Source organism: Nicotiana tomentosiformis, chromosome 4, assembly GCF_000390325.3.
Source record: "Nicotiana tomentosiformis chromosome 4, ASM39032v3, whole genome shotgun sequence".
Lineage (NCBI taxonomy): Eukaryota > Viridiplantae > Streptophyta > Magnoliopsida > Solanales > Solanaceae > Nicotiana > Nicotiana tomentosiformis.
The window spans coordinates 77275588-77301212 of record NC_090815.1 but is presented as its reverse complement, the minus strand read 5'-3'; the positions used below and the strand labels follow the sequence as shown (position 1 = coordinate 77301212).

The 25625-nt window shown below is 34.5% G+C and overlaps 1 protein-coding gene across 2 annotated transcripts; it reads left to right on the top strand.

Annotated features, from left to right (window-relative positions):
* Positions 1-8718: 8718 nt before the first annotated feature.
* Positions 8719-20347, top strand: LOC104096575 (histone acetyltransferase of the MYST family 1-like). Of its 2 annotated transcripts, XM_009602957.4 has the most exons (9): positions 8719-9070; positions 10273-10361; positions 10879-10938; positions 13665-13874; positions 16745-16813; positions 16941-17102; positions 18779-18872; positions 19605-19747; positions 19916-20347. In XM_009602957.4, the coding sequence occupies exons 1-9, from the start codon at positions 8758-8760 to the stop codon at positions 20117-20119; spliced, it is 1344 nt and encodes a 447-aa protein (XP_009601252.1). In that variant the 5' UTR covers positions 8719-8757; the 3' UTR covers positions 20120-20347. The 2 variants fall into 2 exon arrangements, with proteins under 2 accessions (XP_009601252.1, XP_009601253.1); XM_009602958.4 differs by lacking the exons at positions 16745-16813; positions 16941-17102.
* The last annotated feature ends 5278 nt before the right edge of the window (positions 20348-25625 follow it).

Here is a 25625-nt window from a genome sequence, read left to right as displayed (position 1 = left end):
ATTCATAAATTTCGTAGCTTGCTTTAGGCGCGATTAATAAATTATCGTGGCCATGGGTATGGTTCTCGCGGCATGGTCACGATACGTAAATCCCAATTCGAGTGCGCGTTTCACGCGACTTGACCATAACTTCAAATAATAATAATAAGCATGTTGTAAATCGTGGGTGCGTTTCACGTGGCGCGGTTTGCAATGTGTACCAAACGATAAGTGTACAACATCGTAACTTGTTCAAGAAATAACTCCATAAATACTAAAAAATAATTTAAATACATAATTAAAGTGGTCAGAGGTAAAATGCACAATCGGTTTAAAACAGGGAATAAATCAGATAATTAAAAAGTAAAAAAAACAATATAAAAAAATCAGATAATTAGGCCAAGTATTAATTGTTAAGCGACCGTGCTAAAACCACGGAACTCGGGAGTGCCTCACACCTTCTCCCGGGTTAACACAACCCCTTACCCGGTCTTATGTGTTCGCGAACCATAAATAGAGTCAATTTTCTTGATTTGAGATTTTAAAATAAATCTGTGACTTGGGACACCATAAATTATTCCAAGTGGCGACTCTAAATAAATAAATAATCTCATTCCGAATAATATCACTTAAATTGGAAAAACTCCCTATCCCCTCGGGAAAAAAGGAGATGTGACAGCTTGTACTGGACGAGGTGAGGTTATTGGTCCTGAAATGAGTGTCATTAGATTTGATTAAGGTATGTTTGGAAGAATAGTGTCACTAGTCGGCTTACATTTTGGCTATGGTTCTTATCGGGCAAGAGAGCTCTACGACTTGTTGATCTGATGGGTGGTTATGAGTTTATGTATGTTTCTTTTATCATTGGCAGTGTACGAAGGTTCAGAACAAGGTTTTAGTTGATATGAGATTTGTTACCAATGTCGGGTTGGTTATCGAGCAGCTATTGCGGTCGGAAGTTATTGCTATGAGTATTTGAGTTATGTGGTATATCATGTGATTATGTTTGGGATATGGTTATGGATTGATACAATTTGTTCATAGTTTATACAGTGCATAGATGCAAGAATATAGTCATATAATGAGTTCCGGATATTGGGGATTTTGGGTTTTAAGGTTTATAGACTAAGGTTGAGGTAAGGATCCTCTGTTAGGTGGGGGTGTCGGGATTATATGGATTTGGGTGACATGGGATAACCCGTGGTTATGTGTATGGTGAGGTTATATGGCGATTTGATGGCTTCGGAACAAATCTTGGCACGTTCGAGGACGAACGTATGTTTAAGTGGGGGAGAATGTAGTGACCCGAGTGTCGTTTTGAGCTTTAGCATTCCACTCGGTGGTTTAAAACTTTGAGTAGCTTCATATTATATATTATGACTTGCATGTATGGTTGGATTCAGGTTCCGAGCGATTCGAATTCTCGTTTTAGAAGCTTTAAGTTAGAAGAGTTGATCAGGGTTTGATTTTGGGGTAAGCGGACTCGAAATCGTGTTTTGATTGTTGCGAAAGGTTCCTATGATAATTTTGGACTTGTACGTGTATTCGGATTTGGTTTCGAAGGTTCTTAGAAGAATTCGACACTATTTGTCGAAAGTTGACAATTTGAAAAATTTAAGAGTTCATAAGTTTGACCAAGAGTTGACTTTAGTGTTATTGGACTCCAATTGGTGTTACGAGACTTTCGATAGTTCTATATAGTTGAATTGAACTTGTGTGCAAAGTTTGAAAGTAACCCGAGGTGTTTTGCTCTGATTCACACACTCTTTTGAAAGAATGAAGATTTAACAACTTAAGAGAAATTCTATTAGGTTTGAGCCCCAATTATTTGTTGTGATGTTCATGTGGGTGTTTTGAGGCTTTGTATAAGTTTGTATGATGTATTTATACTTGTTGGTATGATTGGATGGGGCCCCGAGGGTCTCGGGTGTATTTTGAAACATTGGTTGAGAAACTAGTTAAGTAAAAGATTTGAAGTTTGACCATGGTCAATATCAAATCAAAATGACCTCTTTTGGTGTTTTGAGTGCGCGAGCAGGTTCGTAACGTGTTTTGTTATTGAAATATATATATAATTTGTGTCCGGGAGGTTCCGAATGAGTTTTGGGTGCTAAAGCGAAGATTTTCTTATTGCTGTTTTTTTTCTGGTGTAAATAATTACAAAAATACCATTAAAATTTTCAGATTTCTTTTAATCTCGCAAGGATCGTGTTGGCTTATTAAACGTAAGTTTCAGGATCATCTAAGACCTAAACCGAGTTGGGATAGCTGCTGCAGTTTTTTCTTGTTTCAGATTAGTTACTTTTTCTCACAAGATTTTGGAGGGGTTTTGGCAATTTTGGAGGAGATTTTTACTACTTGGATTGGGGTAAGTATTTTTTACTCGAATTTGTTATTATTTCATGATTCTAACCTCGATTTTAGTATTTGATTGATAATTTAAATTGGAAAAATTGAGAATTTTAGTAAAAACTTACTAAAACATAAATTGATGGTTTGAAAGCCGATTTGAGGTCGGAATTGAATGATTTTGATATGATTGGACTCGCATCGGAATGGTTCGGAATTTGTGAGTTTTGTCGGGTTCCGAGGTGTGAGCCATTGGTTGACTTTTTGGGTTGACTTTTTAGTTTTCATTAAAAGATCGAAGATTTATTATCCGAAATTATTTCCTATGGATTTTATTTATGATATTAAGTTGTTTTGGCTAGATTTGAGTCGTTCGGAGGTTGTTTCACACGGGAAGGGCTTCTTAGAGTATTGATTTAGCTTCTTTGAGATAAGTATTTTTCCTAACTTTGTGTGGGAAAAATACCCTTTAGGGTTGGATTTGATTGTACTATTTGAATTATGTGGAAGACGTGTACATGATGCGACGAGTGCGTACACGAGCTTATATATGAAAATTGACCGGTTTAGACTCTTAGGTTACTTATACGCATTTAATTGAAGTTGTTGTTAATTGTTCTATCATTTGCTGTCAAGTTTATTCTTACATGCTTTACTTGAAGTTTTTATTACATGTTCTAGTTTTCATTGTCGAGGTTACTCTTATATGCATTTATTAGTAGTTGTTGTTACATGCTATTCTTTCCATTGTTGAGTTATTCTCATGCATTTAGTCGTAGTTGCTATTTCATGCTACCTCTCTTGTTGTTGAGCTTATGTTATGCATTTGAGTTTGAAGTTGCCATTTCATGAAAATACCTTCATTGTTGAGTTATGGAAGTTGTAGTTGTTAAAAGCTATTGACACGTTTGTGGTTGAAATTGTTGGTTATTGGAATACCTTTCTTTGTTGAGTTATTCTCGGTTCATTTTGTTGTTATTAAGATTCATGTACATGTTGTGGTTGAGCTGTGGGCTATGTGTTGTGGTAACATTGGTGTTGTTGACTTTTTGACAAGTTGTGGCATATGGGCACTTGTGGTGCGCGTTGTGATTGTGTTATGATATTGGTACGCATGCGGTGGTATAAGGCTAGGGGTTGATACACATGCGGTGAGATAAGATGGGCTTGATACGCGTGTTGCTAGTAAGGGAACTACTTGAAGCCACGCGGTGAGATAAGGTGGGCTAAAACGCGTGTAGTTATTTCGAAAAAAATAATTTTCAAAACTAAATATAAGGCTCACGCGGTGATATGAGGAAAGATTATGATTAGGACTTGTGAAATGTGATTTCGAAGCGGTACTTCGATTTTGATTCTTGTTGTACATTCTATGTTGGGACAACTTGTTGATTTGAATGGTTATTGTTTTTTCTTCAATCATTCATCCACATTTTGATTGTGTTTGGTTATTCATTGTTATCTTGGTGTTGGAACGATTGTGCCTTTTTGTGTGAGTCATGCATTCTACGTGATTTGTTGTATTGCTTTAACATGCTAATATGTACCTTCGTTAAATTGATTGCCAGTGTGAATTTAATTGTGTTGAGTCATTATATCATATTTTGTTGAGTTGTTGGTAACATAACGATTTAAATTATATAATTATTGACATGATTTATTCTATGAGCTTCTTAAGATAGAAATCGTTATCTCACTCTGCCTTATCATTTTAAATGGTTATTGCCCTTTTACTATAATCCGGTTCTCAAATTATACTCAACACCCTGTTGATTGGTCACCTTACTTAAAATTGTTATTACGTTTCTCTTTTAATAGAATATATATTTAATTCATTAATTTAACTGATATTTTGCTTTGTTTAAATATGATATTTTACTCGATTTTATTGATTTCTAAACTAAACCCATATGATACTCTATTTTGTATATATTTTATTTTATTTTACTTTAATTGATTTCTAAAATAAACTCATTATTTCATTTGACACCTTACTTTATTCAAGATTGTTATTATGCTTTATGGTGTTTAAATATAATTCTCGATCATTTTAATTGATATTTATTGCAGTTGCAATGTACATGGTAGCACGTGGGCCTTGCCGCGTGGAGGTAATTATTATTGTGGGCACGAGGTGGCATACATGTAAGATTTGAAAATTATGGTCCATGATTTGTGATTTACGACATGTGGCGTCTCGGGGTAATTCTTGTTTAGGCCCATGCGCTGGGAACGATTTGATTATTTGAGCTGACATTGGTTTCTCCTTATTTGAGTTCATTCATATCTCATCGGTGTTCTGGTTATGTTGCTTCTCTATTACCCGTTTACTACTTGCTGCCATTTGCGTTTCTATTATTTCGTTGTTGGTTGTAAATTAATAATCTTTCCGTCGGTAGCCTTACATTGATGTTCTTTCCATTGTTAGCTTCATGCATATCTTGTACATGTTTCTATGTCTAGTGGGTGTCTAGACCCGGTCTCGTTACTACTCTACCGAGGTTAGGCTTGATACTTACCGAGTACCATTTGTGATACACTCATTCTACGCTTCTGTATATTTTTGTGCAGATCCAGGTATTTCGTGATGTTGAAAGTTGCGTCTGCGCATCAGAGACTTCAAGGTATACCATCTTGACGCTCACATGCGTCACCATCTTACTTCCTTATGCTATTGTTAGATTGTAAATCAAAACAATATAGTATTTAGAAATTCTAGTGTATTTCAGTAGAGCTTATGACTCCGTACTACCGGTTTTGGGAAATGTATAACTATTGGCCATTGCGGTTATGTATATCATTTACTGATTTATGATTTAATGATTAAATAGTTCGACTCTATTATTAACTCAGCATGTGTTAGGCTTACCCAGTCTTAGAGACTATATGCCATCACGACATCATATGATGAGAATTTGGGATCGTGACAAGTTGCTTTTATCACTTTGTTTTGATTGAGAGGTCTCTGCTTTACGTGTTTCCACTTTGGTTGTTTATTTGAGTTTATGTTCCATGATAGAGATCATGTTTTAGGATTTTAATTCGTTAATTGGGCAAGTTGGGCGTTTGTCAGATTGTTGCTAATTTGAGTTAGCTTTCATGCTTACATGTTGAACACACATCCGCGCTTTCCTATTGAATTGTCCTTGTGCACTTACGTTGGTAGATTATAAATTTATGTTTTGGTGACAATTGTAAGCATGTTGTGTACTTATGATTGTGTCACATATGGACTTGTTGGGCGGATTGTTCATGTATTAGTACGATATTTTATGTCGTGCTATTGTTATTATTGATATTGCACATGTGGCGAGAGAAGGCGGGCTATATATTTTGGGTTTGCACATGTGGCGAGACAAGGTGAGATGATTTGTTAATACGCGTGTGGCGAAATAAGGCGAGCATTTATTTTAGTGCTGCACATGTGGTGAGATAAGGGTGGTATTTTTAGGGATGATATGTGATGGTCTGGGGGCGTTTTGTTGATGATATTTTTGTGGTAGTGAAAATGGGGTATTCTTGTTTGTGATTATGACTTCTTTGTGTGTGTCATGCATCATACCATATTTTGTTGCATTGTTCCTATCATGTTAAATCATGTCTCTATTATTACTTGATGATTTGGTTGTCAAGCTGGACTTACCTTCGTGGTGGTGTCATCTTATATTCTATCGAGTTGTTGATAGCATAACAAATTGAAGTAAAAAGAAAGTTGTTATTATGCATTACTATATTGATTCTTGAAAAGTTCTCTTGAACGTGTTAATTGGCAAATGATATGGAATCGGGTTATTATGTATCACGAGGTCTTTGCCGTGCAGGCGTGACTTATATTGTGGTACAAGGTCTTTGTTGTGAGGGATATGACTTATGCTGTGGCACGAGGTATTTGTCGTGCGAATGGTAATTGATAATGTGGGCATGAGGTGCCTTATGTTTGCGATTCTATTTGATGAATTGTTGTCAAAACAAAGCCTTTACTTGTATTAGATTATTATTAGTTGTTCCGAAGATATTACAAGTATTGCCTTATGTTATTCTTCCAGTTGTCAGTCTTGATATTTTTGCACAGGTTATTTGACTAGTGAGTATCTTGAATTGAACCTCGTCACTACTCCGCCGAGGTTAGTCTTGATACTTACTGGGTACCGATCACGGTATACTCATACTATACTTCTGCATATTTTTGTGCAAATTCAGGTATTGGAGATAGCGGACCCAGGTTGTAAGAGTTTCTTTGATCGCGAGGATTCAAGGTAGAGCTGTTTTGATCGTCGCAATACCTTGGAGTCCTTTCCTTACATTTATACTGTCAATTCTCTATCCGTACAGTATTGTATTTTGAGATATTCTACGTACTCAGTTAGAGTTCGTGGCTTTGTACTACCTAATTTTGGGATATATTGTTATTATTGCCGTATTGACTTGTATCACCTTTATTTCCGCATTTATGTTTAACTCTTTTCAGTATATCATGTCTTTATTGTTTCAAAAAAAATTGATAAGTGATCGGCTTACCTAATTTTAGAAACTAGGTTCCATCATGACCCTTATAATGGGATGTGGGTTGTGACATTTTTGATAAGGATTGGTGACGTGACGAGCTCTAATCAGTGGAAAGGAAGTTGCTTGGATTGATAAATGAGACTGGGGTGTTAGTGAACAATCTGACTCGGATCGGGTATGGGCTCTATTGGGCTTGAAATTTTGGCCAAAATTTGAGCTGAAAATGTTAGGAATTAATTTTAAAAATAGCCATTTAAATTTACATTTGAACTTTGCAATAATAGCCAATTTTACCTGTAAAATCCATTTTGCTTTAAATTAAATTAACTATTCTTCCACAATTTAAATAATTTATAATAAAATATATTATATATTTTGTAGGTAAAAATTAATATAAGTACATGCAGTTGCATAGATAGAAATAGAAAAATAAATCATTAAAGAAATTTCAAATTAATAACTAAAATACATAATTATGTAATATAATAAAATGGATAATTTATTAATGAAAAATAATAATATTATATTATGCTAAAATTAATTTTATTAACATAATAATAAATAATAAATTATTAAGACTAATAGTTATTATTTCTTGAATAATATATAATAATGTTGGAAATAATGTAATAACTCTTTTAGACAATTAACAAAATATTTGAATATATTTTACTAAATGATTACTGACTAGGAAGCATAGAAAATTTAATTTTAAAAAGGAAGAGTTAAAATTGATCGTTTGCATTGACCTTTTTATTTCATACGTGTCTTTTTTATATTTTTACTAATTTTTGCATTCTACACTAGAAGAGAGTAACATTCAAGCAACTAAGCTAGTTTGAAGCTGTTAAATGTGTTTAATATGCAATATTAGTAAGATAAGATGTTCAATACATATCACACAAAAATAAATCGTCAAAATAAAATGTCCTATTTAGTTTGAGGGTCTCATGATGTATTTGGCAGAGGAAATAAAAGAGTAAAATTTTCAAATAGGGCGCTCCCATTTAACTTGTATTAACTTTTAAAAAAGAGTTTAACTAGTACCCAAAGTATAAACAACTTCTGACCTTTTTCTTCTCCTTTTAATTTTCTTCTTCTTAAGTACCATGAAAACAAAGGTGACAATGGATTTACATGGTACTAGTGAGCAGGTTTTAAGGTAGTTTATGATATTTTATAGTAGTAGGCTGTTGTGACACTCCTCTCTTTGCTATTGCTGTTGTGACGTTCTTCTCTTAATTGCAAAATGAGTTTGTTAGATTTATCGTTGTTTTGATGAATTGATGATTAGAGTTTGTTCTTTATGATATTTAAAAGTTTAATTTTAAATTTGAGCTCACTTAGAATAGATTTGAGTATCGAATCATATAGATTATTGAATTTCGAAGAACAAGTATCTGTTTTTGGGCAATATGCATTTCAAACTAAAAAGTCTTAAGTACATGCAAAAATTAGCTGCACTTCAGACCAGTTAATTCTTTTTTTTTTTGTCAGACCAGTTAATTCTTAAGTGCATCTTAAGTGTAATTTTTTACACTTCAGATTAATTTTTTTTAAGTGCATGTCAAAATTAGCCACACTTTAGACTAAAACAGTTTAAATGCATCTTAAGTTTGCAACTTTAAATGCGAATTTTTTTAACTTCAGACTCACTAAATCTAAAATTGATCCTAGAATCAATAAACTTATAAATTTTTATATAATAGTGATCCAAAACGAAGTACATAGGCAAATCCCCCAAGAAAAGAACAAAAAAGTGAGCAAAGGAAAACAAAACGAGGAAAGAAAGAAAAAAAGGACCAGAGACAATTGTAGCACCCCAGCTCACGTGCTCGCCACGTGCATAGTAGACGGACCACATATAAACAGCACTATTTTGTGTGAAAAAGAAAAAAAACTTCAACGGAGGGAAAAACGGAAATGGGATCGATAGACACGTCAACGAGGGCAGAGAGCGGTTCAGACCCAATCCCAACCCCAAACAGCGCCGCCAATGGGCACCCCGCCGGGAACGGTTCCGTCCATCCGCCGGCGGTGGAATCCACCGGAGCTACGGCAGAAAACGAGCCGTTTAGGAAGAGGAAAGGAAGTGGTGTCCTGCCGCTGGAGGTGGGGACACGTGTCATGTGCCGCTGGAGAGACGGCAAGTATCATCCCGTTAAGGTCATTGAACGCCGTAAATTGCCCTGTGGCGGTGCTAATGACTACGAATACTATGTTCATTACACTGAATGTGAGTGAACAGTTTCAAATTAATGGTTTTCTTCTTACTTTATTTGCATCAATTTGGAGCAGCTAGGGTTTGGAGTTTTTTTTTTTCCTCAAGTTATTTGAATACAATGTACAGGTGGTAACAAAACACCGAATGTGAGTTAATGTTTTAAAGCCAATCTTATGTTTTCCTTCTAATTCTATTTGCGATGATTTGGAGCAGCTAGGGTTTGGATATCTTTTTCCTAGTTTTCTTAATTGCCATTTATGGCTAACTGTAGTTCCTTCGACGGTGAATTGTTCAACTATTTTCTAAGTATTTCTTAAAACTTTAAGAAATGTGGTTGATAGTACGATTTCATATTATGTAAATTGAAAGATGGAGAATTCTGTTTACAAAATTGACGTGAAAATAAATGATTTGACCCTCGTACTGGAAGATTCACTTTACAAAATTGACTTGAAAATTAAATGCTTTGACCCGCTCCTTCATTTAGGATGGAGTATTCTCAGTTGTCTGTCCTAAATTATTACCACAATTTACGGGTTTATAATAGACATTATTACTACATAGTTGGTTGAACCGAAAGAACTCTTTGCAACTCATAATGTAAGTAATTCTCAAGCTACTCGTTTTTCCTCTTAATTTTGTATTAATTTTGAGCAGCCGAGGCAATGAATTTAATCTATTTGTCTTACCAAAATTATTTCAGTGATTAGTAATGGGTTTTGGTGGAAATTTGTGATTCATTGTCGGTTGAGCCTTTAGGCTTCATTCGGATGTCAACAAAGTTGCTAGAACATGTTTTTCTTGGGAAAATTGTGATAAAACAAAAGAAAATGAAATTCGTTTTGTATTATGTATTCATTTGAAAGGAAAGGAAAGGAAAGTTTTAAAGTTTCAAGAAACCACATTCCTTCATAATTCCACCCTTCCTCCAGCACTTAATTTGGAGTCTCTTTCCACAATTTTCTTGCTTAACAAAAGCACAGAAAATGTGCAACTGTTAACTTTCCTGCACTTCCTTTTTCTCCATATCAGCAAACATGAATTATTTCATTTGCCCACAGTTTCAATTATGTTGATCTTACTAATTACAAAGTATGTCTTTCATTACTATTTTACTTTAGTGCAATAAAATTTTCATCTTCTAATAATACTTATTGAACCGATAAAAAAAATTGCATCTTTTACGCCTTATATTGTTTTCTGATCTTGGACAGTCAATCGGAGACTTGATGAGTGGGTTAAACTTGAACAGCTTGATCTTAATTCAGTAGAGACTGTTGTGGATGAGAAGGTCGAGGACAAGGTAATACTTGCTATATTTATCTGCTTGTAATTTTCCATTGGGGTACTTATGAGGCTTGTTGCACCTCTCCTATTGGGAGGTGGGATTTTTCGTGCTAAGACAAAGGAGAAACCCTTATGTAGATCTGAGAGAAAATTAAGATTATGTCTCTCTTTTTGGGTGGGGATTGAGGACAATAGGTTGAGAGCTATGATCACTCTACTGCATGCAACGTGGCCAATGGTCTCTGTTGTCTCATAGATAGGCTTTTTCTTCTTCAGAAGAATTTACAACTTTCTCCTTCTCATCCCTTTTGGAAGGTTTTCTTTTTGTGTCCCAAGTGGATGGCTGGGCGGGTGAGGTTTTGGAGTACAACCTGTAGATGCCAGATTCAAATTCCACCTACAATACTTGCTGCATTTGTTTTTCTTTGTTGTGATTATAATGACCTTGCCCTTCATGTTTTTTGCTTTTAAAAAAACAAAACTATCCAGTACCTTTGTCTGGTGCTTTAAGGTCTCACAACTGAAGTTTTCAGGTGACAAGTTTGAAAATGACACGCCACCAGAAACGTAAGATTGACGAGACTCATGTCGAGGTACTTTTTGTATTCCTTTATATCCTTTTAGAGGGTTATACTTTTAACTACACCCTAACTGTGGATATTATTTTTCTCTTTGATGTTTTCAAAGTTTACAATATTATGTTGCCATCATCCTTCTTTTATTCAGTCAAAATTAGTTCCTTTATTTGATGTACCCAGCATTTCTAGTTCTAGTTGCCTGTTATCCGAAGTACTTAAAGCTATCCCAGCCAGATTCTCTTGAAAGTTTCTGAAAGAGTGCCAATGAACTGTGCATGTGAAATATTTGTGATTTTACTTGGGTCCGGGTGGGATGGTGAGAGTTTCAATAGAGACAAAGATGGCAATGGAGTTCTTTGTCATGCTAGTAAATGTCTTGAATTTCATAAATTGTAAAGTCTTGCCGTTTTTTGCTCGGTTAAGCACTGAAGCTTGGTCAAGCCCACGGCCCCAGGCACCTCGTTTAGTTGGTGTTTTATTGTAGGCGTCAAGGTGCTAAGGCATGCGCCTCTTCACCCATCATCTGTCTCTAAGAGCGCAACACTAAATTGTAAAAATAGTTGATAAAGCAATACATTAATTGCTAAGAAAATATTATGACTGAATTTCTAGGGATTAGGAATAACAATTTATAAATGTAGAAATAAATGCAGTATAAGAAAGCTGGCCACTAAAAATTTAAAGCTATATCTTTCATCTAAGTCAGAAATTTATAATTTTTTGAACTTGAATGAGATGATTTCTAGTTCATGCATACAGTTTGATAAGGAAATCCATGCATATGGTTTAATAATAGTTTTTTCTATTCTTTTGTCTAAATAATTGTTGTTGTTTGTGTTAACCTTACCATCCTTGAAAAGATAATTTTGTTGTGTTTGTAATCACATATCTTGCATTAAGTTGTTATTTTATTTTTTCTTCATTAACGCTTTTTTTGCTAAATCCTGCCCTTTAATTCCTCTTCGCGCTGAAAGTCCCAACAAACTTTGGTGCTTTTCTGCGCTTTTTGGTTTTTGCTTGTAAGTATGAGTTCTCTTCCTTAATATGAACTAGGGAGCTGTTTAATCTTGGAGTGGATTGATTTCAGAGGACTAACTGATGAAAAACCACCTTGGCTACTTTTTTCTTTTCTTAGCTTAGTTGGAGTTACTATTGACTTTTCCCGCTCTTCCTTGCCTTAGTATTTTCCATGCTCATTTAAACACACCCTTTGTGATGAGAAACGCGAACTCTTAAGTAAGTGTAGATATAGTAGTATCAGCTGACAATATCTTTTGATGGAGTGGAGGTAGTAGTTTAGTGAGCTTAACTGCCACAGTGTTTTGGATAGCGTGCGACGACAAATAGCGACGAGGGCCCGCTTCACTGAGGCGAGAGGCGCGCAGCGAAGCGCTCGCCTTTTTGATGTGAAGCGACAATTTATACAAAAACATAAAATATTATATATATATAAAACTAAAAACTCAATAACAATAATAAGTTTATATATATATATCTAAAAACTCAATAACAATAATATATTAATAAATATATCAATTCAAAAATTAAAAACTCAATAGATTCTATATGCAATTAATTCTACTCTATAAGACTATTAAGTCTATAATTGAAAAAAAGAGCAAACAAAATAGAGCCTAAAAAGAAAGAGCTACTGCCTCTGCTGCTGGTCGAAAAACAGAGCCAAAAAAAATAAGAGAAGAAGAAAGAGGAAGGGAAGAGCCTCTGTTATTTTGCTCGAAAAACAGACTCTGTTTCTGGTGTTCTCGACAAAAAACAGAGGAAAAAAAATAGAAAGAAGAAGAGAAGAAGGAGAAAGAAGAAAGAAGAAAGAAGAAAGAAGAAAGAAGAAAGAAAGGAAACTCAGAGAAGTGTACCTGGTCTTTCAGATGGCAGAAACTTGATGAAGAAGACGATGGCACTTGGCAGAAACTTGAAGCTTTCAGATGAAGAAGACGATGGCACAGTAATCGCGAGCCCTAATCGCGACCTTTTTTCAGAAACTTGGCTGCTCTGTTGTTCGAAGTTGAAGAAGAAAGAAACTTTTGAGAGTCAAGCCCTAATCGCGACCTTTTTTCTTAAGTCTTTGCCCTTTTTCTTTTTTCTTTTTAAAAAAGCGACGCTTGAGTCGCCTCTCGCTACACAAGCAAAGGCGATCGCTTTATGTAAATTGCAACGCAACAGATGAAAGAAGCGACACAGTCTCGCATCGCTACGCTACTCACTATTAGCGACGTAGCGCTCGCTATTTACAACACTGAACTGCCAGAAGTGTATTGGGCTCTTTTAGCTATTTACTTATTATTATATTTTTCTTTATTGATGTTTCTGGGTTTTTGTTCTGTCTCTTTTTGAAATTTGTTTCTTAAGATCCTCCTATAGATTCTCTAGTTTCGTTTTAATTATTTTTCTTTGTTATTTGACATATCAAGGTAAAACATTTCTTAGTTCCGGATGATTTATCTAAAAATATGGCACAATGGAAGAAAGACCCATATAGGTGATATGTACTATTTGGGAATAGGTTTTAGACTTGTTAGAGAACTTCTATTATTATTATTATTGTTGTTATTGTTATTGTTATTGTTATTGTATATTTGTATGTATATATATGTGTGATGACATGAGTTGAGCTTAAATGGGAAGTGAAGATTCATTTAGCGGACCCCAACTGTTTGGGACGGAGGAGTACTTGTTGCGGGGTGATTTATTGATCTTGCCAAATATATTTGTTTCATTTGTAGGGTCATGAGGAGCTTGATGCTGCCAGTTTGCGAGAGCATGAAGAGTTCACGAAAGTTAAGAACATTGCAACAATAGAACTTGGAAGATATGAGATTGAAACGTGGTACTTCTCCCCATTTCCTCCAGAATACAATGACTGTTCGAAGCTGTTCTTTTGCGAGTTCTGTCTCAATTTTATGAAGCGCAAAGAACAGCTTCAGAGGCACATGGTGAGCCTTTTCCCAAATTTTTCTTGCTCTTCTTCTTGTTATGGAAAGGAGAGGCGAAATTTACATTGAGATATTTGGCACTGATTCAGTATGGCTAAAATAATTAACTTCTGTGCTTACAGCTTAAAATGCTAAAATTGTTTTTGCAGCTATGCTCAATTTTTAGGTCTCTTGGTATATATTAGTCCTTTACTTAAGTAGGGAAGTAGCCAGTATCTCTTTGTTCCTGGATCTGTATGGCTATTATGCCTTTCTTTGTTGAAGCTTTTTAGCAAATATAGGATGTCATCTCAATTTAATTAATTTTCTCAAGTAGTTAGTGGCAAATATCTATTACTTTGGGGAGATTCCTTGTATTTGCTTGATTCCCATCTTGGATTGCCAACCTACCGAGATACAACTAGATTAGTTAGAAGTATACAGTTGTTCAATAAAGTTTTAACAATTTGGTTGCTTTTTATCTACATGGGAGTTGAACACTACAATTGTTCGGGAGTTAAGTTGTGTATAATTTCCTATCAAAAGGTCTAGTTTTCCCTAAAGGTGTTTACTGGATTGGCTGGACCGAGCTGGACACGGGAAAAAACAGCCTGTCCGGTTAGTGGGGGCGGGCTGGGATTCTGGGCTGGGATATTCCGGGTTTTGTTGGGCCCGTCCGGGTTTGGACTTATCGGTTCTGGACCGATTTTTTTTTTTTTTTAGTGTGTTATGTTTCCTTGTTCAATGTAGTTGATACTTAAGTGTTTGCAAACTTTTAAATAATAAAATAAATATTTTAAGGCATAAAATTAAACTTTTAAATTTGAAATTAAGTGGTTACATAAAATTATTTAATAAGACCAATATGTAAGGATCAAACTTCAAAGGCTTTCATTTCATATTTTCATTGCATAATAATACTTCATATTAACTTGTCTAATAAACTAACACATTAAGCTTAAATAAGTCTAACAAATTCAAAATAACACAAATTGTCTCAAATCAACTTAAATACGAATTCCTGGAGGACGCTCAAGACAACTCTTGATATGCCTCCTTAAACCAGCCGTGCCCTCCCACTTTCGACGAACATTAAAGACTCGACCACAGTTCTTGCACTCTACTTTGCGAACTTCTTCATTTTCTTCTACCACCTCAAAGTGTTCCCAAACATGTGAGCGCACTCTAGAAGCACAAGGCACGATTTAACTTGAACCTAACAAAAATGGTAACCACACTTCACTTGATAATTGTAATTTTGTAGTGGCTATCGTAAATAATTGATAAAACTTGAAATATTAATTAATTGAGAACTTGAGAGCAATAAGCAATTCAATAATCAAGAGGGAATTGAGAGAGAATTAGAGTAAAAGAAGAGAGCAAGTTGTGAGAAAAAATGAAGAACATGGGGGTTATTTATAGTTTTAAAAGGCTAAAAATGTAATTTATCAATTATTAGGGGTGGAGGGGCTATTTTAGTAAGGGGGATAGGCCGAAATGGCTAAAAGTGCAAAAAATGGTTGTTGCCCAACGGTCATTTCTGATTTTGACAGTTGGCAACGGTCAGAATGTTTTTAAAAAAATAAAAATTTACAACTTAAACTGGGCTGGACCGGGCTGGAACACGGTTAAAACCCTTGAACGGGTTACCGGGCTAGCCGGGTTCCGGTGCACCGGTAGCCAAAAAAGGCCCGACCCCGTCAGGCACAACCCCCCTACCCTAGCCAATCCGTCCCACACCTTATCGGACCAGGCTGACCTGGGCTGAACCGGGTTGTTAGTGGGTCGGCCCGGCCCGACCCGATTAACACCTTTAGTTTCCCCCCACCATGCTATGCTACATGAAGTTATAGGAACCTTAATATTCTCGCCTAACTAAAAGAAGATCAATTGATAGGATGGTTGTTATAAAAAAATGACGGGATGGTTGTTCCATGTAGTTTTAAGGGTGAGAACTTCTGTTTTTCCTTCCGGCATGTTGTTACCCCTTTTCACGGTTTCACCTGAAGCATGCTATTGTCGTTGCTGTAGGGCGTCTTACACCTTCAATTTAAGCACCCAAAAGGTTTTCCTGAAAGTGTAATTTCGCTGTCCCATTTAGTTTGACTACGAGTACTAAGGTAAGAGTAAGAATTGTGTTTTCTTCTTTTCTAGCAGAAGTGGGTGTAACGTGGAGTTAAAGCTAGATTCTTGAAATTTTTTGAACATTTTAAAGAATAAACGAGTGGACTTGCATACCTTTTTGATAATACGGAAAAGGTCCAAGATTGCCCCTAAACTATGAGAAATGGAACAATTTTGCCCTCCGTTAATAGTTGGGGTTAAATGTACCCCTACTGTTACCAAATGGGCTCAGATATACCCTTATTGACTAACAATAAAAAAAGGGGCAGTCCGGTGCACTAAGCTTCCGCTATGCGCGAGGTCCGTCGATGGTTGCTGGCAGAGTGGTGGTGTGAGAAGATGAGGAGGAAGAGAGAATTTTTCATGTTGGTTTAATTTTAAGCTTGGACACGTGGTAAATTCTGATTCGATGAGATTAATTATTTTTTTAATAGTTGACTTTTAGTCAATAAAATTTTTGAGCCCATATGATAATGGTAGGTGTATATTTGACCCAAACTATTAACGGAGGGCAAAATTGCTCCATTTCTCACAGTTCGGGGGCAATTTTGGACCTTTTCGCTTGATAATAAAATATTTGGAATAATATTGAAGAATGCAGAGAAACGGTTTCCCTTTAGGGAAGTTAGACCTAATTTTGGGATTAAGTCAATCGGAAGTAGGAAAAAAAGGGTTTTTTCAGAGCAGTAGATGTCAAATATCCATGTCTTTCACCTTGTGATACATCGGTATTCCTTTTTTCTGACTTATTCTCATTCTTTATGTAGAGAAAATGTGATCTTAAGCATCCCCCAGGCGATGAGATCTATAGAAGTGGTACACTGTCAATGTTTGAGGTGTGTTAGTTGATCTTGGTACCAGTTTTCTTTCTTTGGTTTGTCCTTGACGCGCTTAGAGGAAAGCCTTACAGAGATATGCTTATGGTATCTTATGATGTTCTCGTCTGTTGGACATTTGCTTCAGGTTGATGGCAAAAAGAACAAGGTTTATGGGCAAAATTTATGCTACTTGGCCAAATTGTTTCTTGATCATAAGACTCTATATTATGATGTTGACCTGTTCCTCTTTTACGTGCTCTGTGAATGTGATGATCGAGGTTGCCATATGGTTGGTTACTTTTCAAAGGTAAAACTGCAGCTGCCATATCTATATCGGTATTTTTTGTGAAGAAGTTTACGGGTTTCTTCCGTTCTCTCGCTGTGTTGCATATTTAGGGATTGTGAGTTTGCATAGTCATCATTATGTAGTAGTGAGGAAGTTTTACCTTCAGTTGCTACGAGTCTTCAACTTAGGGAGATTATGCAGCTCTTGTGAATCTGTAGAATTCTCACATCATTCTGCAACTACGAAAAGTTACTTTGATTTGTTAGCACTCACTGCCATTTCCTACTAGGGTTGAAAATGTTAACTAGGAAAGTAGCAAGGACAATATGACAGAGAGATCCTACCTGCATATATGTTTGGAGTAACTCATGATCTGACAAGCATTTTGGGAAGCACTTGCAAGCTTCTTGCGAGAGCATTTCCAAACCATGTTATCGAGGCAGTCAATTTTGTATCTGAATGTTCAAAGAAGTTGCATCTTGATGTAGCTGAAGTAAAATATGCTATCGGAGTGTGTTTAAACTTTGACCACATTTTGTACTTTTTAGAGGGTGGTTCTAAATGGCCCATGAAACAAAATATTTTTGTTGCTTAAAAAAGACCTTATCATATTTCTTAAGATTTTATCTATTTTTTAAAAAGTTAAAAAAGGGAGAGAACAATTAGTAGTTAACTAGTATTGCTTTTAAGTTGCATTGCAAATAGTTAGATAGGGAGTCCTGAAAAGAGAGAATCTGTAGATAGATCTTATTTTTGTTCTCAATATTCAAGAACTTTAGAGGGGCAAGCCCAATACCTAGGTTTCGAATAGTGTGCCACTGGCCCTGCGGGATTTCCCGGTTAGCAAAGAAAAGAAAAATTCAAGAACTCTAGGACATTGAAGAATAGAGGTTGGATCAAACTAAAGCATATACATGTTTTGGATTTGGAACGTTTGCTGGTGTACATCAACCTTGCGAGGCCTTTCAAAACATGTTCGCAAGGTTTTAATCACATTTTTTTTGATAAAGTGGCTTTAAATCACATTTGAATCTCACCATCTAATTCCTCAAATATTTTGCAGCCTAAAATCTACAATCCTAATGTGACTTTTCATGTTTTGGTCGTGCCCAGCAACATATCCTTTGCCAAATGGGGTTTCTTATGGGCCTGTTGGAAACAAATACCCAAGTGCTACTTCTCCCAAAAAAATAGTTTTCTTCCAAAACCTGCCCAAACACACTAAGCTTTTTAGTAAGTGATATATATTTGCTCAACTACCATTTTTTCTAGCCAAACTTTAGACATTCTAGGCCGGTGTTCTTGATCTGTCCAGTCAGTTTGTCCTCATTTTACCTTTAGGGGTCGTTTGGTACAAGGAATAAGGATAATAATCCCGGGATAGAATTTGGGATTGTATTTATCCTATGTTTGGTTATAGGTATTAGCTAATTCCCGGATAAGTTTTACACAAATGGCGGGATTAGCTATCCCATAATCCCATATAGAAGGTGGGATAGCTAATCCCATGGGATATCCTTGTTTATCCTATCATTGTACCAAACGACCCCTTATTATCCTTATTCAAGGGGAAAATCCTTTGGTATGAGGAACAGAAATGAGTTTGATATTTGACCTAGACTTGGTATTTGGTCAATCTCCTATGTTATTGGGTTCCCCAAAGAGCTATGTTAATGATTGCTTTCTTCATGCTGCAGGAAAAGCATTCAGAAGAATCCTATAACTTAGCCTGCATTCTGACACTTCCTCCTTATCAGAGAAAAGGCTACGGGAAATTCCTAATTGCATTCTGTAAGCTCTTGAACTTCACAACTCGTTTTCATCAGTTTCAGCAAGTTTTTTTAGTATCTTTCAGACTGAGGTTAGAGAAACATTCACTTGTATAAGTTGTAGCCTACAGGGGACCTTTCTATTTGGCGTATTTACCGATCAGATAAAAAGAGCCATACAATGACTTTTACCTTTAATATAATGTGTATATTACTCATAAAAAAGTGTATATTCCCCCCCTCCTCTCTCTCTCTCTCTCTCAATCACTCACACACACACACACATAAATTATTTATTTATTTTGAAAGTTATACACGCGTATATTATATGTGGGGGTGTGTGAACTTGTACTAAACAATGACCACAAGAATAACTATAGCCCCCGCCTTGGCCCCCTTCCTCATTGTTTTTCTTGGAGTATCTCATAGCTTAACACCGACATTGCGTGATTGACCGTTATTTTTTTCGTGTGCTTTCAAGCACAAGAGTGTTGTACATAAGGTAATGATTTTGTGGACTGTCCATTTCCGTTGTTAGTGACTTTGTGCTTTTGCTTTGATGAGATTCATAATTTTCTCCGGTTGACTTATCTATTAAGTATGAATTTATCGTTTTTGTGAGAGCCAGGGTCTATGTGATGCAAATTGTTAACCAATATTCTAATTGATCTTCATATTAGAAAACTCCTTTCATTATTATTTTTATCCTTACCTGTCCTTCGAATAAATGAGCTAATGAGTAAATCTTGTGCAGCATATGAACTTTCAAAGAAAGAAGGTAAAGTGGGGACACCAGAAAGACCCCTTTCCGATTTAGGAATGTTAAGCTATAGGGGTTACTGGACGCGTGTGCTTCTGGATATACTGAAAAAGCACAAGGGCAATATATCTATCAAGGTTTGTTTCTGAAATTCAATTTTTTTCTTCTGTTTTACATTTATGTTTGTCTTTTTGGACTTCCATTTAACTAGCAGAAGAAGGTTGGTCTATCTAGACCTCCATTGATCTCTGTGATGATGGATATCAATCTATTATGGCTTTGACTGTTCTGCTTTCCTCTGGTAGGAACTTAGTGACATGACAGCCATCAAGGCAGAAGATATTTTGTCCACCCTTCAGGGCTTAGAGTTGATCCAATATCGTAAGGGACAACATGTTATCTGTGCAGATCCAAAAGTCTTGGATCGTCATCTGAAAGCTGCTGGGCGGGGTGGCTTGGATGTTGATGTTAGCAAATTGATATGGACTCCATATAAGGAGCAAAACTGAGCATGTGTGTATTATTTTATGTTCTATGTATATACAGAAGTAGTGCTGCATGGGATGCACTGATCTTTAGCAGTAGATGTAGGTCCAAGATGTTAGATCTTAGAGAATCTGATCTTACACTATAAACGTATGGACAACTATGATCAACGTAGTTTTTGTAAATCAGGTTACAGATTCTGAACCTTGAAACCTGTAGAAGGGGCTAGTGTGCAATGATTTTTCTGATAAGAGTTTCTCTTTTGGTTCTGCTTGTTACTTTCCGTTGCGAATGGGTTAGGTGCTTTGAGGCGTTTATAAGCTCACTCACCATTTATCGGTGTGGTGGTACTGTGGTAGGCAGAGTAAAGTTCGGTCTTATTGGTGGTTTCAGTCCATGAAGTCACTGAAAGTCCCTGATGGGTTTTATTACTCAAGTAATATATGTTAAAGAGTTGATTGGAACATTAGTAATTGGCTGTCTGTTTTTTTCGTGCAACTAGGTCACTTTTGGTTCACTGTGGTGTTGCTGAATGTATAGCAGTTGCCCTTACGGCATTGCTCCTGTGGTTGTGAGCTTGCTTTGTACCAGCTATAAGAAAGTCAGTAAACTGGGGAGTCACGCCGTTGGTGTTGTATGGCTCTGCAGTAATGCTTTTGCATTGTAATATAGCTAGTTATGTTAGTTTCAGCTGTCTCTTAATTCTGTGATTCAGGATGATGGAATATTATGTAGATGTTAAAGTTGATTCAGAAGAGAGTGAAGTATTGGTGTCGGAATTGTATAACAAACTTAGGACCCGTTTGGCCATAGATTTTGCCAAAATAAACTTGGGTTTTATTTGGCAAACACATGTTTGGCCATAGATTTTGGCTAGATTTGGCCAAATCTCAATAGCTGGTTTTGGGCCAAAATATCACTATTATATTTTTTAAAAATTTTCCTAAATTTTTGTATTTTATAAAAGAGCTCACCATTTATTATTTTGTAATGATGTTGCTTCGTCTTCTTGGTCATCTGATGGTGTATCATGTAGTTCATTATAAAATGATAATTTTGTATCAAATTTATTTATGTTCAGGACTATGGTTTGCGATAATATAATGAATGTTATTGATAATGGTACTGTTGGATATTTGTGATAGTTTTGAGAACTTGTGGGTATAAATCATGTTTCATGTTTTTCCAAACCAAACTTCACCCAAAATAGATCTTCAAAAATATTTTCATCTTCAAATAAAACTTCACCCAAATAAAATTTTTCAGAATAAATTTGGGAATTCATGACCAAACGCTAGCTTAGTTCATATAAAGGCGAATATTAAGAGGTTGTATTTGTGGTAAGGGCAGCCGATTTGCATGGGTGCATCATAGAATTGCAGGCTCCTTGTATGGAATCGAAAAGTTGTTTCTGATCAAAATATAAAGATTTCCCAGGATTCAAGCAAAGTCGACGAGAAAGCATAAAAAAATATCCAATCATGTCAGCGGCATTTTGGGTGTGGATAAAGTCGAATTGCTTTATTTTCTATCTATGAAGGGTCAACTTGTGGCACACTTTCGATTACTAAGAGAGTGATTTTGTTTTCACTCAATTGACCACACTAAGAAAGTTTTAGACGTGAACAGAAGAAGACCACTTCAAGTCTTCAACGTAAAAAGCACAACAGCGTTGAAATTTTCCAAAGGTAGTAAAACCGTTTTAGAGTATGTACCAAATAACGTCTCCCGTATATAATGGTGTAAAGTATATTTCTTCAAAGATTTAAAAGTGTGTTGAACGACCGTCTTCTCCTTGTATAAATATAATAATATAATATACATAGCACATCATATATAATGCTGTATAATCATCACCCAACAATTCATTTATCATTCAAACTTTTACAGGTTTTTTCGGCCATATTTATTTACAGCTTTCTTAGCTTCTAATTACCTAAATGTTAGTCGTCTTTCCAAACACAAGTCTTCTTTTCGTGGCTCGTTTAGACATGACGTTTTCTTGACTAAACTTGAAAACTTAGACAAACTTCTTTTTTGTTCCGCGCTAATCATATGATTATATTTGAGAATTGTGTGAAAGTGAAAAGTGCAGCTATTTCTATAAATCTGATCCAGCTTTTCAGCCGCAATATATTTGCTAACTGTGATACTGTAAATAATCGTTGTATTAAATTATGCTAATAATTGGTCGTTCGGTAGTCATATTTCATTTCCATATTAATAAATTCCCATTTTAGTTATGGGTAATTCCTGTAAAACAAAGTTCATGTAAATGACATCATCACTTATTAAGTACTTGTTTTGTTTAATTATCTCTTATTTGTTATCTCTCATTTGTTTTTAGTAATGTCTGTATTATTGTCTTCAAAAGCACCATAAAATATTTGGATTAGATTTTTCATGCTTAATGAAAAACTTATTTATTCATTTACTCTATTTACAGTTTCTCATTTTAAGTTTCCTCTTTGAATTATTTGTATTTCTTATTTGAGAGAATAAAACTGACAATATTAAATCATTTTAATTTTTAGCAATCATTAAATTAATTATTTTAATCACATATGATAATAAATCAATATTAATTTGGATAGAATAATGTAGTATAGGCCTATGGTTCTTTTGGGAATAAATCTTTTTCCAAATCTAAAATCAAACACATGTTACGGGTTTTAAAAATCCAGATTTTAATAGAAATTGTGGATCACTATATTATAGTCACTGTATTTTAATTTGATTATAACTAGTCTGCTGACCAAACGACCCTTTCGGAACTCAAAGAAAGGAAAGGAAAAATTGTGTTTTTGGTCTCTATTAATTATTGACAAGTTCTAATTTTAATTATGTGAAGAACATTTTAATAGATTTTAGTAAAATAATGTGCTTTGGTTTCTCCATTAATAATGCTTTAACATTTTAATAGATTTTAGTGGTTAAACCATGAGACTACGCTCTTTTGTATTAAGAGAAAGTTAACCTGGTGCCTATATTACTTTCATTAGTTTTTATTTAATCGGATATTATGAGGGTCAAAACTAAAATTACAATATTGAGGGAACTGTCAAAGAGGTGGCGGCTGGACAGGACAAAACCGAAAAATAATCATTTGCATTTTTTTTTTTGCATTAGCATTTATTCATATATGCCATGAGTGTAATTATACATTTGTACAATTTCACGTTTGACATTTTATTCTTCAAAAGTAACTAGAATGGTCCATATTTGAAAAACTTATTGATATTAATGGGAACGCCTGCCAACTAAAATTATTTGACATGATTTTCTTCACTTATTCCTATTAATCTAGATGATCTCTTTACTTTCAAAATAAGTCTTTTCCTACCATTTGTACACATATATTCATGCACGCTTATATTTGTTCTCTCTTTTTCATTTTCCCTTTTCTTATAATCTTGGTTGGAAGCTAAGTTTCTACGGTGAATTGTATAATCTTTAACTATTTGAATGTCACTTTACAAAGAAAGAATTTAATCGTTCAGTTCGAAACAAAATCAAACCAAAAGTAACGCCAAAAGAATATCGTGCACTAAGTATGAATTTTTTTGATAAAATTTAATATTGTTGCTAGGGCGGGCATTCGGATAATTCGGATTGGATATGAAAATTTCGGTTTGGATTTTTGATTTTCGGATTAAAGAAATGACATTCCAAAGAAACTAGATTGTAATTTTTTAAGTTTGGATTCGAATTAATCGGTTTGAATATTTTGAATTTTTGGTTTTGAGCTTATAAATTGAGATGTTTCTTCTTTCTATGATAATGAACATCCAAACGAAATATTCATGTTAAACTGTCTAAAAAGTTCTTCATTTTCACCGCAATCATCCAAATAAAGTATTCAAGTAATGAAATCAACATCAAGGAAATATAACAAAGCCATTAGTAAGGCCGATAAGAATTAGCAATAGTAAAATCATGTTCAAATAGAACGTTTTCTGATAGTAACTTAGTAATTAGTATTGAATATATGAGATTATGTCTAATGGTTAGTATTGAATATAGTAACTTAGTAATTAGTATTGAATATATGAGATTATGTCTAATGGTTATGATATTGGACTTCTTACTAATGGCATATGAATAATGAACTAAATATAAAATATAAAAAATTTAGATTTTCGCATATCAAAAATTCTGAAGTACCAGATTCATTATCCAAATTTTTTAAAAATTAAATCCAAAATTCAAACAATTCTAATTTCGGTTTGAATTTTGGATTTGCTCAAACTATGCCCATCCCTAATTGTTGCTTTGTATTTTATTTATCGACTTTGTTAAATTGAACATAAAAGCTATATGCTATTGCAATAACTATTTTAGTTTTATTAGAAGAAAAAGATATTTTGGTTTTAGTATAATTAGTTGTCTCAATTTACTGCTTGTCTCTAGTCAAGTTGAAAAATTGTCAAATGCAGTAGTGAATACATACAAAGGAATATATAAAAAGATAACTAGAATACATAAAAAGGTATTTAAAGAAATACTAGAATGTCATACTAAATAGAATTTGAAACTACGATCAAAAATAAATTTTGAACTTCTTTTATCACTATATTAAAAAATTATCTTATGTTGGGATTCAATAGTTTAGATAAAAAATTACTTTTACGATATTTGTACAATATAATTTTTTAAGGGAGTAAATTTAATTGAAGTCCTGGACAAAAAAGTGTATTTCTCAGTGTCAATTTAATCAAAAGTGGTACTTTAAATCCAAACAAGGAGACAAAATCATTTTTACTTGTAAACTTTATACACATAAAAAAGATTACTTTTTCTCGTTTACTCAAAAGGTTTGTTAAATAGGAGTAGCTTTTACTTTTAACTTTAGTACTTGTAGGAAAAACATAAGTAGCTTCTATGCATGCAAACATGGTGGAAACAACAAAGCAGTGGCCCCAATTTTTTACTCAATTTCCAATAGAACAGTGTAATAACATACCTAATAATATAATAGTTTTTTTTATTTATTTAAATGCTGCATCCTGTCCTTTTGTTGGTTTTATTTTGTTATATATTTGTATGAAATGGACTTACAATGCTGACATGATACTAGCAACAATATATGACTTCTAATTCCATTGATTCCTATGAGAAAAGCTTATATTTCATTACCATATTATGTTATTGCAGTTAATTACTCATAGCAAGCAAAATTAATATTAATTTCTTTAAGGAAAAACGAAGTAACTTAGCATATTCATAGGGCTATTATCCTAGATCATAGGAGTAATAAGTTTTCATCTAAAAAAGAATTAATCTAACTCCTCCTACTTTTAATGAAAAGTAACAAAAGAAAGGATTATTACTTCGAGACCTGAGTCTGTCCAGACCTTTGACCCATAAATGAAACAAATTTGGAAGAAAGAAAAAAAACAAATAATAATAGTATAAAAATGCAGAATTGAGCAATCTCCTCTTGTTCTTCACATTCCCTACCTTTTTCACTCAAAACTTCTCCCCTTTTCCCTCCTCACCTATCAAGAAAATTCAGAAGAAATCTACAGT